The following is a 13,383-nucleotide window of genomic DNA, read 5'->3' as shown; positions in this document are numbered from 1 at the left end:
AGAGAATTTATACTTTTTAATGAGAACTTTGTGATAATTCTTTGAGTGAAAAAAGATAAGAGAGTGTGAGCTTGAAAGAGGGTAAAAGCTGAAACTAGTATGCAAACACGAGTGTTGAGACCTTATTTGAGTGAAACACGTAAGGGAGTGAATTTGGTGAGGATTTATTTTATTTTTGCAATATATTTACTAACATGGAAGATTCAAGGACGAGAAGAGGAGTAGGAGATGGTTCATTGAGAATTAATGAAGATTCAAAGGTGATTCCCGAGCTATGGGGATGGGAGATGAGCACACAAACATGAGGGCGGTCTTGGAGCAATTACAGTGGATCAATGCTCACTCTGATCACCTAAATCAAAAGATGGACAGGTTGGAAACATCACAAGGAGGGTCTAATTTGAGGCAAGAATTTCATGGTGGCTGAGGTCAAGGTCGAGGCGGTCGCAGATGCCATGATGCGAATCCATCCGTACTTGCACAACCGACAATCCGCTGGGGTGCTAACCCAATAAGAATGAAGACTGGACCGATCACTAGAGCTCAAACCAAGAAGTTTAAGGACAACCCGGGACCATTTATACAAGGGGTAGTTAATTTTTAAAAGAGCTTGTCCATACCCAAAGATACAAAACCTGTTCTAAGCATTCGAGTGGTGGAAGCCGATACGAACCTAAGTAGCTGTTGTTGTGCAAATTTAGACTCTAGGAAGCAAGGAATGGTTCCAACACTTCATGAACTCAATGAATATCATTAAGAGGACATGGAATCCAGCCAAGGTAGAATCAAAAGCATCTAAAAAGGACTTGTACGGATAGCATCTCAATTTGGCCGAAAATGTTCAGTTTAGCCGTTGGCTTTGACTTTTCTTCTTGTTTGACTAATTCCAATCAAGAGGCAATGTGTGGGAATCACTATTAATTATATTTGGTATCCTACATGGCATATAGAAGCTGATTTGGAGCCCAAACAAGCTGGAGATTAGTTAAAGATACTTTAATAGTCAAACTAGTCAATCAGTTTCCTAATTTGATTTTGACTTTTATTTTAGGAAATTAGTCTTTTATTTGGTTTCTATTTATTTATTTGCGGGACAAATCAACTTAAGAAATTTATTATTTTATTATTTTCATTGTAAATTAATTAATTCCTAATTCAAAATAAAGGAATTAATTCATCCAAATTAGATTAGGAAATGAGGTGAATTTTGGCCAAGCTAGGTTTTCTATTATTTGGTGGCCGGTTTTACCTAGTTAATTAGGGTTTTATTTTGTAACTTTTTAGCCTATTTAAGGGCTTATTTTATCAATAATATGCAGTACATTATCCATATAGAAAATTATTTATGAGATTGAGTTCTTTTTGCTCTCTTTGAACACCTAAAATACCATTAGTGAATGAGTGTTTTAGTTTGACTTATCAATAGGACGTTCATCACTTATTGTGGCATCTTCATTATACCAAGATTTCTAATCATAAGTTGGTTAGGGGTTAAGGTGACCATTAGAATTTGAACATAATTAGATCCAAACTAATATAATATGGGTTTTGGAGCAGGTTGTCGTAGGTTTGTATCACGCCATAGGGAGGATTTTGAAGGAGGAAATTATGAAAATAATTTAGAGGAGGATTTTGAAGACATCTATGCTCTCCAAGGAAGGCAAAACTGTGGGAGATCAGCAAGGGAAAAGGATGATGATATTAGAAATATTAAGGTCAACATTCCACCTTTCATGGGAAAAATTGATCTAGAGGCTTACTTAGAGTGGGAGGTGTGTATGGAGATAATCTTCGATTGTCACAACTATTCGGAGACTAAAAAGGTAAAGGTGGCAGCAATGGAATTTGGACATTATGCCCTCCAATGGTGGACAAATAACCAAAGTACCCAAAGGAGAATTGGAGATGAACCAATCACTACTTGGCGACAAATGAAAGGAGTCATGAGAAAGAGGTTAGTATCAAGTCATTACCATAGGTTGCTGCATCAAAGACTCCAATCATTATCCCAATGTAGTAGGTTCGTAGATGATTATTACAAGAAGATGGAGATACTCATGATGAGGTTGAGTATGAATGAGGATAGAGAAGCAACCATAGCACAGTTTCTAGGTGGGTTGAATCGTGAGATAGTAATAAATTGTAATCACAACAATATGTGGAACTGGAAGAGATGTTACATGTGGCTATCAAACTTGAGAATCAATTCAAGAGAAAGGGCAAAAGTACACGCCTTGGAGGAGTATCCAACAGTAGGAGGTCAAATCCAAGTGACACATATGATTACAAGCCAAAACCGAAACTAGGTGAGGAAAGCACTAATCGGCCAAGAAAAGAAGCCAAAGCCGAATCTATCCAAGCGCCAAAGAATGAAGGCAAACCTGATCCTAAACCTTTTAAAACTTGTGATATTGTGTGTTTTGAGTGCTAGGGATGAGGATATATTGCTAGTCAATGCCCAAATAGGAGGATCATTGTGCTAAAAGGTAATGCTGAGCTAGAATCCAAAAGTGAAGAAAGTGATGCTGAAACCGAATTTGTTGAAGATGAAGTTAGAGATGAAGGGCATGATGAATCTGAAACACTAAAGGCTTCAAGGGCTGAATTGAGTTTGGTGGCAAGAAGGGTTCTAATCGTGTACAAAGAGAGGACCAAATTCAAAGAGAGAATATCTTCCAAACGTGATGTGAAATTCAACGTAACATTTGTAGTATGATAGTTGATAGTGGAAGTTGTGCAAATGTAATTAGTAATTTGGTAGTTGATAAATTGGGGTTAGCAACCATTAAACATCCAGAACTATATAGATTACAATGGCTTAATGATAGTGGTGAGATGAAAGTAAATAAACAAGCCCAATTAAAATTCAGCATTGACAAATATGTGGATGTTGTATTGTGTGATATTATTCCTATGCATGGGGGCTATATTTTGTTGGGTAGGCCATGACAATTTGATAAGGATGCCATACATTATGGGAGAGAGAATTCCATTGTATTTAAATTTAAAGGGAAAAAGGTTAAGCTGGAGACATTAACTCCAACGAAAGTATTTAGAGATTAACTTTAAATGCAGCAAAGGAGAGAGGCCGAAAAGCTTAAAGAAAAGGCTAGTATGGCACCCATGGCTTCAATAAATATTCAAGGAAACCAGGTCATGCAAGAACAACTAGGTAAGTGTCCTAAACTCAAATTAAGGGGGAAAAAAATAGAGAAACCCGAGAGTGTGAGAAAGTTAGAAAAAGCCGACAATGTGGGCAAAAGTGAGATGGCCAAAAAAGAGGAAGAAAAAGAAAGAAAAGAGGGGAAAAATACAAATTTTTATCTTAGTTTTGGGGATGTTAATAAAGTCATCTTGAGTAAGAAACCATTTTTGGTCATGATTTATGAAGATAATTATTTAAATGATCAAGCTAATCCCGAAGAACTTGAATTGCCAAGTTCTATTTCTTCTCTTTTGCAGGAATTTGATGATGTCTTTCCGGAGAAAATTCTAATGGTTTACCACCTATCTGAGGGATTGAACATCAAAATGATTTTGTATCGGGAGCTCTAATTCCAAATAGGCTTGCATATAGAAGTAATCCCAAGGAGACAAATAAGCTACAAAGGAAGGTAAGTGAGTTACTTAATAAAGGATATATTTGTGAGAGTATGAGTCCACGTGCTGTTTCGATTTTATTAGTTCCTAAAAAAGATGGTTCATGGCGCATTGTGTAGATTGTAGAGCTATAAATAATATTATCATTAAATATAGGCATCCGATTCCTAGGTTAGATCACATGTCAGATGAATTGCATGGTGCATGTATGTTTATAAAAAGTGATTTTAGGAGTGGATATCATCAAATTAGAATGAAAGAGGGGGATGAATGGAAAACCACATTTAAGACTAGGTATGGATTGTATGAATGGTTAGTGATGCCTTTCATTTAACTAATGCACCTGCTATAGATTGTATGAATGGTTAGTAATACCTGTTCATTTAACTAATGCACCTACTACTTTCATGAGATTAATGAATCATGTCATGCATACATTCATTGGAAAATTTGTGGTTGTTTATTTTGATGATATTCTTGTATATAATAGGCATCTAGATGAGCATGTAGAATATCTTAGGCAAGTTTTAAATATTCTTAGGAAGATAAGGTTGTTTGCTAACTTGAAAAAGTGTGATTTTTGGAAAAGTGAACTTGTTTTTCTAGGATTTGTTGCAAGTGCTACAGGAATTAAAGTTGATCAATCCAAAGTGAAAGCAATCCAAGAGTGGCCAAAACTTATCTCCATTACCCAAGTGAGGAGTTTTCATGTTTTGGCTAGTTTTTATCGAAGATTTGTCAAGGATTTTAGCACCATCGCAGGACCTTTGATCGAAGTTGTAAAGAAGAATATTGGCTTCAAATGGGGGGAAGTACAAGATAAATCTTTTAATTTGTTAAAAGAAAAATTAACCAATGCACCTTTTCTAGTTTTGCCAAATTTTTCTAAGACTTCTAAAATTGAGTGTGATGCTTCAAGTGTAGGTATTGGAGTTGTTTTAATGCAAGAAGGAAGGCCCATAACCTACTTTAGTGAGAAATTGAATGGAGCTGTACTAAACTACCCGACATATGACAAAGCGATATATGCTTTAGTAAGAGCTTTGGAAACGTGGCAGCATTACCTAATGCCGAAGGAATTTGTGATCCATACAGATCATGAATCTTTGAAGCATATTAAAAGTCAAGGAAAGCTTAACTGAAGGCATGCTAAGTGGATTAAGTGGTCGTCGATGCATTCTCCCGAAGGTATGTACTATTTTCTATCTCAAATGCTAGATTGCTTGGATTTTAACAATTGAAAAACTTTATAAGCATGATAGTGACTTTGGAGAAATATTTGGGACCTATACAAAACATGGTTTTAATAAATTTTACATCTTTGAAGGGTATTTGTTTAGGGAAAATAAACTTTGTGTGCCTAATTGTATCATTAGGGAGTTATTAGTTCGGGAAGGTCATGGGGGTGGTTTAATGGGTCATTTGGTATTTTAAAAACTTTATCCTTGTTGTAAGAATATTTTTATTGGCCTAACATGAGGAGATATGTGGAAAGAATATGTGAAAAATGCTTGAAATGCCGAAAATCCAAGTCCAAGTTGAAGCCGTATGGTTTGTACCTCTAATTACCGATTCCTTTTTCTCCTTGGGTGGGTTTGTCAATGGATTTTGTTCTTGGTTTACCTAGGTCAAGGAAAGGTAAGGATTCAATTTTTTTTTTTGTGGATAGATTTTCTAAGATGGCACATTTTATTGTATGTAATAAAACTGATGATGCATCTAATGTTGCTAACTTATTCTTTAAAGAAATTGTAAGGTTGTAAGGAATGCTTAGAACAGTTGTTTAGGATAGGGATGCTAAGTTCTTAAGTTATTTTTGGAAAACTTTGTGGGCTAAGTTAGGAACTAAACTTTTATTTTCAACTAGTTATCATCTACAAATTGATGAACAAACTAAAGTAGTAAATGGAACTTTGTCTACATTGTTACGGGCTTTAATTAGTAGGAATTTAAGAACATGGGAGGAATATTTACCCCATGTTGAATTTGCTTATAGTAGGTCATTGAATTCAGCTACTAAATATACACCATATGAGATTATTTATGGTTTTAATCCTTTGATGTCATTAGATTTAACACCTTTACCTTTAAGTGAGCGTGCTAATCTAGATGGAAAACAAAAAGTTAATTTTGTGAAGCAGATTCATGAAAAGACAAAGGCAAATATTAAGAGGAGGATGGAACAATATGCAAGGAGTGCTAATCAAGGCCAAAAACAAGTTGGCTTTGAACCTGGAGAATGGGTTTGGTTGCATTTAAGAAATGAGAGGTTTTCTGAACAAAGGAAGTCCAAGCTTATCCCGTGTGAAGATGGACCCTTTCAAGTTTTGGAGCGGATTAATGAAAATGCTTATAAACTTGACTTACCGGGTGAGTATAATGTTAGTTCTACATTTAATGTTGCTGAATTATCTCCTTTTGCTACAGGTGATGATTTTGATTTAAGGGCAAATCCTTTTTCAAGAGGAGGGGAAAGATGAGAATCCACACGAACCTGCACAACCGACAACGCTGGGGTGCTGATCCATTACGGATGAAGACCAAGCCAATCAGTAGGGCTCAAGCTAAGAGATTTAAGGAAAACCTAGATGCTTTTATTAACAGAGTTATCAATTCTCAAAAAGGCTTGTCCATACCTGAAGATATAAAGTCTGTTTTAAGCATCCAAGTGGTGGAAGACATTACGGACCCAGATAGCTGTTTTCGTGCAAATATGGACTTTGGGCAGCATGAAATGGTTCCAAAACTTCAAGGAATCAATGAATATCAATAATAGGTCATGGAATAAAGCCAAAAAGCAACACAAAAGGGCTTGTGCGCAAGGGGACAAGTTGGCCAATTTTGCTGGATTTTGTTGCTGGCTTTACTGTATGCTGTTGAATTGGCCTTTTCTTTTTGTTCCAATCAAGGACAACGTGTGGGACTCATAAATAATCCTATTTGGCATCCTACATGGCATATGGGAGCTGATTTGGAGCCTTTATAAGCTAAAAATTGATCAAAGATACCTTAGTAGTCAAACTAGTCAACTAGTTTTCTAATTTATTTTTAACTTTTTATTTTAGAAAATTAGTCTTTTATTTGGTTTCTATTTATTTGTTTTCTGGACAAATCAACTTAGGAAAGTTATAATTTTAATATTTTCTTGTTAATTAGTTAATTCCTATTTCAAAATAAAAGAATTAATTAATACAATTTAGTTTAGGAAAGTAGTGAGAGAATAGGCCAAACTTGTTTCCTAATCTCTTTGGCCGGTTTTTGTCTTAGCTTTTTGGGTTTATTGTTTTGTGACTCTAACCTATTTAAGGGCTTATTTTTGAGAAAGAACACACCTTCAATAATGTTTAGAAAATTAATTGTGAGATAAAATTCTCTTTGTTATCTTTGAACACCTAAAACACCATTAGAGAGTGAGTGTTTTAGTTTGACTTATCAATAGGACTTCTATAACCTATCATGGCATCTTCATTATACCAAGATTTCTAATCACAGGTTGGTTAGGGGTTAAGATTTTTTCCATAAAAACTTGAGCCAATTAAGATCCAGACTAATATAACATGGGTTTAGGCACGAGTCGACCTAGGTTCATAACGAAAAGGTCAAAAAAACCAACCTTGATCAGCTTTAAAGATTTATGATCTTCCTTTCTATGCTCCAAAACTTCTACAAAATTCCAAAAATCTTCAAAGTTATTGAATCCCTAACAATCTTAAATGGATACCAAAATCCTAAATTTCAAAATAAAAATAAAAATAGAAGCTCTTAATATTAACCCTAATAGCATTTAGGGCTAGAAGAAAAAGAAGAAAAGAAGAGGAAAACTTACCCGATACCCTAGCGTCTCAAAGTTGAAAATAAACGTGTCTTTTCCTTCCTTTTTATAAAACCAAAAATAAAGTAAATATTTTTTTTTAAGTTCCTAATAAAATAGAAAAATCCTTATAAATCAAACATATTAGGATAAAAACTCTCTTTTTTTTAATAAAAAAAATAATTATAAAACTTTAAAAAGACAATAATATTATATATATATATATATATATGTATGTATGTATTTGTCACGGCTTTCCAATTAGGCAAAATAATTGGTATTGTACTTCTAATCAATGAGCCCTTCAAATTGTTCATTTGCACGACCGCACGGTTAAGAGCAACTTAACATCATTATATTGAGGTTCCAAGTTTTTTCTTCCCCCCACATCCTTCCTAAGACCTTGCATCATTGTAGATCCTCTTTTTTTATGTTCTTCGAATGAAATACTCAATCTGGCATATCATTTGATGATGTCATCATCATTATCGGGGAAGATGTGTTCATCAAACAGTTGCATAAATGTACATGGTATTTATTGGTTTGACAGTCTAACTGCATGCATTTTGTGTCTTCTGTTTCTTTTAAGGTCTCACATGTTTATCGAGAAGGAAATGGTGTGGAGATATTCTTTTGAAGACTGTAATTATTGACTTCGAGTTCAATTGGTCGTTTCATTTGCCAAAGTCATGTATTCAATAACGCACCTTGGATTTATTAGAGAGGGGTCATTAACGTTTTACGTAGTTTTCTTTTTGTATATCCTCCTTTGTATAACTTTTTTTATTTTTGGTTTGCTAAAGTTTTTGGTTTTTGGTGGGTTTACTTTTCTAGATGCTAGTCTCGCTGGAATTTAGTGGGTAGTTTTTTGCCAAAAGCACTTGTTTTGATTACTATTATTATTATTGCCTCCTTTGAATCAGCTTGTTGAGTTGATGGACATTTTAGATGTGGTTTTTGGTAAAGCATTTATATTTATATTTTTGTTAATTGTAAATAATATGCTTTTCACATCCATATTTATAAGGTCATAGATTCAAACACATGATACTATCAAATTTTTTTATACCATCTTTTCCTTAATCTTGAAAGAATTCAATTGCTGAAAAAAAACGAAAGCTAAAAAACTAAGAACATCCTCGAGAAACTCTTTAAGAATAAAAAGCATCTTTCACATAATAAAGAGTATCTTTAAACGTAAAGAGGAAAAATTTTAAAATTTCTTCAAAAATGCTCTTTATATTACATTCTTTATTTTTATTTTATCAATGAACATTTATTGTTATGTATATTTCCTTCCTTTTTTGTTTTTTGCTTTCTAACAATAAATAATAATTAAAATATCTTAATATAATATAGTGGCTTTGAAATTTAATAAATATTAAATAATATTAATATAATATTAGATATAAAGAGTGTGTCTGCCTCTCCAAATTTGGAGAGCCAAACCTACTCTGTATTTTAAAAAATCAAAATACAAAATGGATAAAAGCTTATTTTTAGACATTGGCTCTTCAAAATAAAAAATTTATAATAGATAAAGAATCCCTTGGGGATGCTCTAACACAAGCACTATCATCTCATTTTCGGTTCTTTAATGATACTTCTCTTAAGGTTAAAAACTAAGTAACAATATATATATATATATATATATAAATGGAAAAAAAAAAAACTTAGGGTGTAATTGCCTATCTTAAGTCACATAATATATCATGTTAGGGCATATAATCAATGATCAATATATGACTTTATTTTGGTGAACCATAAATCTAGGGTTCTAAAGTGTTAGCATTAGCTAATGATAGTTAAAGTTTATTAAACATCTCAAAATTTTATAAGTTTGAAAAAAAAAAAAAAAAAAGACAAAATTTGAAATTCTATTTAATTTGCCATTTATGTTTTTTTTTTCTTTCTTAATTTTTTGTAATTAAGATATCTAAATATCTAACAAACTATAATTGTTACCATTTAATATTAATAAAAAGTGCTGAAAAAAAACCAACTAGCTAGCAATTAATCTAACTTTTAAAACTTCTAATTAGATTAAGAAAGTATTGATTAAGTTGATAACAAACTGCAATTGAAGTAAGTGCATTAAATGAATTCCAGACATTTATGAAACATAAATGCACACCGTCAAACCCCAGACGGCATATTTATTTCCTTCGTTTATCTATTAATAACCAAAAAAATTCCAGCCACAGACCGGACCAATATCAATGCTCTTTCCCTTTTTACCCCCTGAAAAAAACAAAAAAAAAAAAAAACAAATAAATGATAACAATAAAAAAATTAAAAATTTACACGGCGGAGAAACTTTCATACATAGAGCACCGAAAATACAAATCCCAAAATTAAGCTAAAAAATATACTTAATTTCCACTTTCTTGACCTAACTTGGAAAAATATATATAGCAAATCTAAACTGCTTAATACGAACATTATTAATTTTATTTCACAGGGCTTTATTTTGATTCAAATTAAGTTTAGGGGCATAAATCACACCCAGAAAAAACCAAAAACAAAAAATAAAAATAAGAATTTTATGTTATCACCGATCGTGCTGTATGGTTCCGAACACAACCTTGTCTCGTTGTACTAATTGACCAATAGTCCAGAGTTCTCCGGTATTCTCATCAAGTGGCAGCTGGCTTTGAATTGTACAAACCAGATCTCTTCCGAATCTCCTCCACAAAATCTTGAATATTCCGATCGGAAGATCCACCTTCCGCAACGGCTTCCTCCGCCGCTTTTTTCCATCTCGTTGCGTTCTCTTTCAACTCCACCGCTCTCTTCCCCACCGTCGCCTCCACCAAAGCTTTTCCGATGACATCCCTCGGTATCACTTTGTTCTCAGCCTCACCACGACACAGTCTCACTCCAACTCCATAAACATCCACCAAGAACTTGGCGTTCGTTACCTGATCGCCCCATTGAGGATAAGCCAGCACCGGAACGCCGGAAGTCAGAGCTTCCACCGTTGAATTCCAACCGCAGTGAGTCAGAAAACACGCTACCGAAGGGTGAGCCAGAACCTGTTCTTGTGGACACCACTGCACTATTTTTCCTCTCGTTCCGATTTTCTCCATGAACCCATCTGGCAAAACATGTAAATCGTACCCGAAAGCTACGTCCGGTGGTTTCATCACCCACAGGAATGAAACCCCGGAGTTTAACAGTCCGTAAGCAATTTCTTCCACTTGCTCTTGCTTGATGTAAGCTATGGTTCCGAATGAAATATATACTACTGAGCCCGGACTTTTCGAATCCAACCAATCAAGACAATCGTCGGCTTTCAACATGTCACCGCGAATATTTGAGACTGAAGCTTTTGGATTTTTGAATAGAGGACCTACGGTTTTCACTTTACAAAACTTTGACATGCCTTCGATGATTTCATGCTCAAGCTCATCGAAAGTGTCTGCTAAAACACAGAAAGATTTCGACAAGTTCTTGAACTGGCCTAGAATGGCGGTTCCTAAGATTTTATAAGGACTAGAGGGATGCAAGAAGCTAGGGATCTCGTCGTATTCGAGAAGTGGAAGATTCGGCAACTGAACATCGACGGAAGGATCTAATTCCGAAGGAAATGGAACCGTTTTATGGAAATAATGATAGTAACAGCTGAAAACGGCACAGGATTGAATCCAAAGAGTTGCACAAGGAATACCAAGATCTTCTGCGACATCGCAGACCCAAGGGATAAAAGGGTTGTTCACGAAGCAAAAAACGGGACGGCCTTCTTTCTCGTGCCTCTTGATGGTTTCGGGTAGGAATTCTTTGCCTTTGAGTTCAAGCTGAGGAACGTAGAAGTCGAGGTCTCGTCGTTTCGGATCGTCTTCTATGCAGTCGTCTTCGAAGAACTCGAACCTGATGAAACCGTTTCCAACGGGAGTCAGTTGGTCGTCGATGATATTGTTGGCTTGTCGTATGTCTTTGCCGGCGTGCTCGGTTGTAGAGAAGGTGATTAGCAGACCTTTCGCTGCTAAGCGTTTTGCTAATCTGAGCATGGGATTGATATGGCCTTGAGCTGGGAAGCAAACTAGAAAGAGATGGATTGGAGGTTGTAGCCCCATTTTTTGAGCTTTTTTCTCTCTTTCCTTTTTTCTCGAAGTAAATGCTTGTTTAGGAGGAGTCTATATTATTATCTGTTTGTGTGTATATATAGATATTTGAATTGGTGTAGATCAATGAAGAAAAATAATAAAATAAGAAGCATGTGCATTTAGCAGGTTTTGCTTCATTAATTACGCAACAAGTTATTATTATAAAAGCTAGGATTTTAATATTATTAATCACCAAAATAAGGCTTTGTTTCAGATGACTTTTGTTTTCATTTTTCCATAAGAACTTCGTCAAAACTACATTTTATTGGCTTAAGTTGGAGGTTTTGCTAGACGTGGATCCCTGAAGGTTTTTCCACAAAACGGTCTAAAATGTCTTAATAAATGGAATCAACTCAATAGAATTAGGTATTTTGTACTGGAAAATTAGGTATTTTGTATTATTATTGTTATTATTATTATTATTATAAAAACGTCATTGAATACTTGTCACAATTATATAATACTTTGTTTTATTTAAATTTTTATAATACATAATAAGAAAAAAGTTTATAAGTTTTCATACTTCCTCTAAGCGAATGTTGTGTAAGAAAGTGCATAATGTCCACTAAAACGGTCATGCATTTTATTATGAATTTCGAAATTAATTATATATCAAACTTGAATAAATTCTAAACAAAGTCCAGTATAGTACTTAAATTAATGTGCTTTGATGTTTGTTATATATTCTCGCATTATTATTAATTATTATTATTATTATTATCACCATTATTTGAAAAAAGAAAAACTGTTCTTTGAGAAGGTTTCCATTGTGGCCGAACGTCAACCGCATGCTCTACCTGTTCATCAACGTCCACTAATTTATGGATTTATTTATAATTTTAGAAATAAATACACGTAGCTGTATTTTTGTCCTGGCCGCTGAAAAGGGGCTGCCACCCCACAAAACATAATAACTGACAGCCTCCTCCTTCAATTAACAATTTTGTACAGATGCTGTTTAATTTTGAACCTTCCCTCATCAAAAATAAAAAAGGCACCTGCCTTCTCGGCCTCCACTCTCTTCACAAATTAATAATGTTTTATTCACAATATATGAAGAATATATTATTCCACGTGCATTGCGAGGATCCACTTAATTAATGCTCGAACAAAGATCATCTTCGTATGTAATTAATAATTAATTTAATTACATTGGCTTTGCCGGAAGCTAAAGAACGATGGCAACAAGACAATAATTGATATTATCAGATACTTTAATGAGTTAAACACATTTTTGGCCTTTTCAAAAATCATTACATTTTTGCATTATGCTTTTTTAATTTTAATTATATATTAATACATTACCTAAGAAATAATTTTTATTATGTCAATATGTTCAATAATATGAATGTTTAAAATAAATAAGGGAAACTGAGAAAATAATTTAAAGGATTTTTTTAGGAAGGTGAGATATTACATATGGGATAGCTCAAAGACAAAATAGTTATTTATTGTAAAAAAGGAACATAAACCGTTGTTTATCCATTTCAAATGATCGTTAGTGTTTGGACCAAAATAACTGAAATGAAAATAATTTAAAAGGCAATGTCAGAGACTTTAAAATATGAAAAGAAAAGTTGAAAGCAAAAAATAATAGGACAAGCAAATATATATTTACTTTTTTTAATACAAGCAATGTATTATTGGATTACGTTTCGTAAAAACGTTTTCAGTATTAATCCTTTTTTTTCTTTTAAATATTAGGGTATCTATTTGAAGTGAAGATTACCATCCCATAAAATAATAGTGATCCCATTAGACTTGTGCAATTACTACCAATAAATACAACAAATATAGTGCAAATGAGTTGCAGTTATCACTTAGCAATGAAGTTCAAGAATATATAGGTCACTAGACTACCATCAC

The 13,383-nt window shown here is 33.8% G+C and overlaps 1 protein-coding gene across 1 annotated transcript; it reads right to left on the bottom strand.

Annotated features, from left to right (window-relative positions):
* Window positions 1-9,486: 9,486 nt before the first annotated feature.
* LOC107427006 (putative UDP-glucose glucosyltransferase) lies at window positions 9,487-11,634 on the bottom strand. Its single transcript, XM_048461810.2, has 2 exons — window positions 9,996-11,634; window positions 9,487-9,652 (listed from the first exon to the last, which is right to left on the bottom strand). The coding sequence occupies exon 1, from the start codon at window positions 11,485-11,487 to the stop codon at window positions 10,048-10,050; it is 1,440 nt and encodes a 479-aa protein (XP_048317767.1). The 5' UTR covers window positions 11,488-11,634; the 3' UTR covers window positions 9,487-9,652; window positions 9,996-10,047.
* Window positions 11,635-13,383: the final 1,749 nt, after the last annotated feature.

This window comes from Ziziphus jujuba, chromosome 9 (genome assembly GCF_031755915.1).
Source record: "Ziziphus jujuba cultivar Dongzao chromosome 9, ASM3175591v1".
NCBI lineage: Eukaryota > Viridiplantae > Streptophyta > Magnoliopsida > Rosales > Rhamnaceae > Ziziphus > Ziziphus jujuba.
Note: the sequence above shows the minus strand (reverse complement) of the source record. Positions and strands in the feature narration are given on the sequence as shown.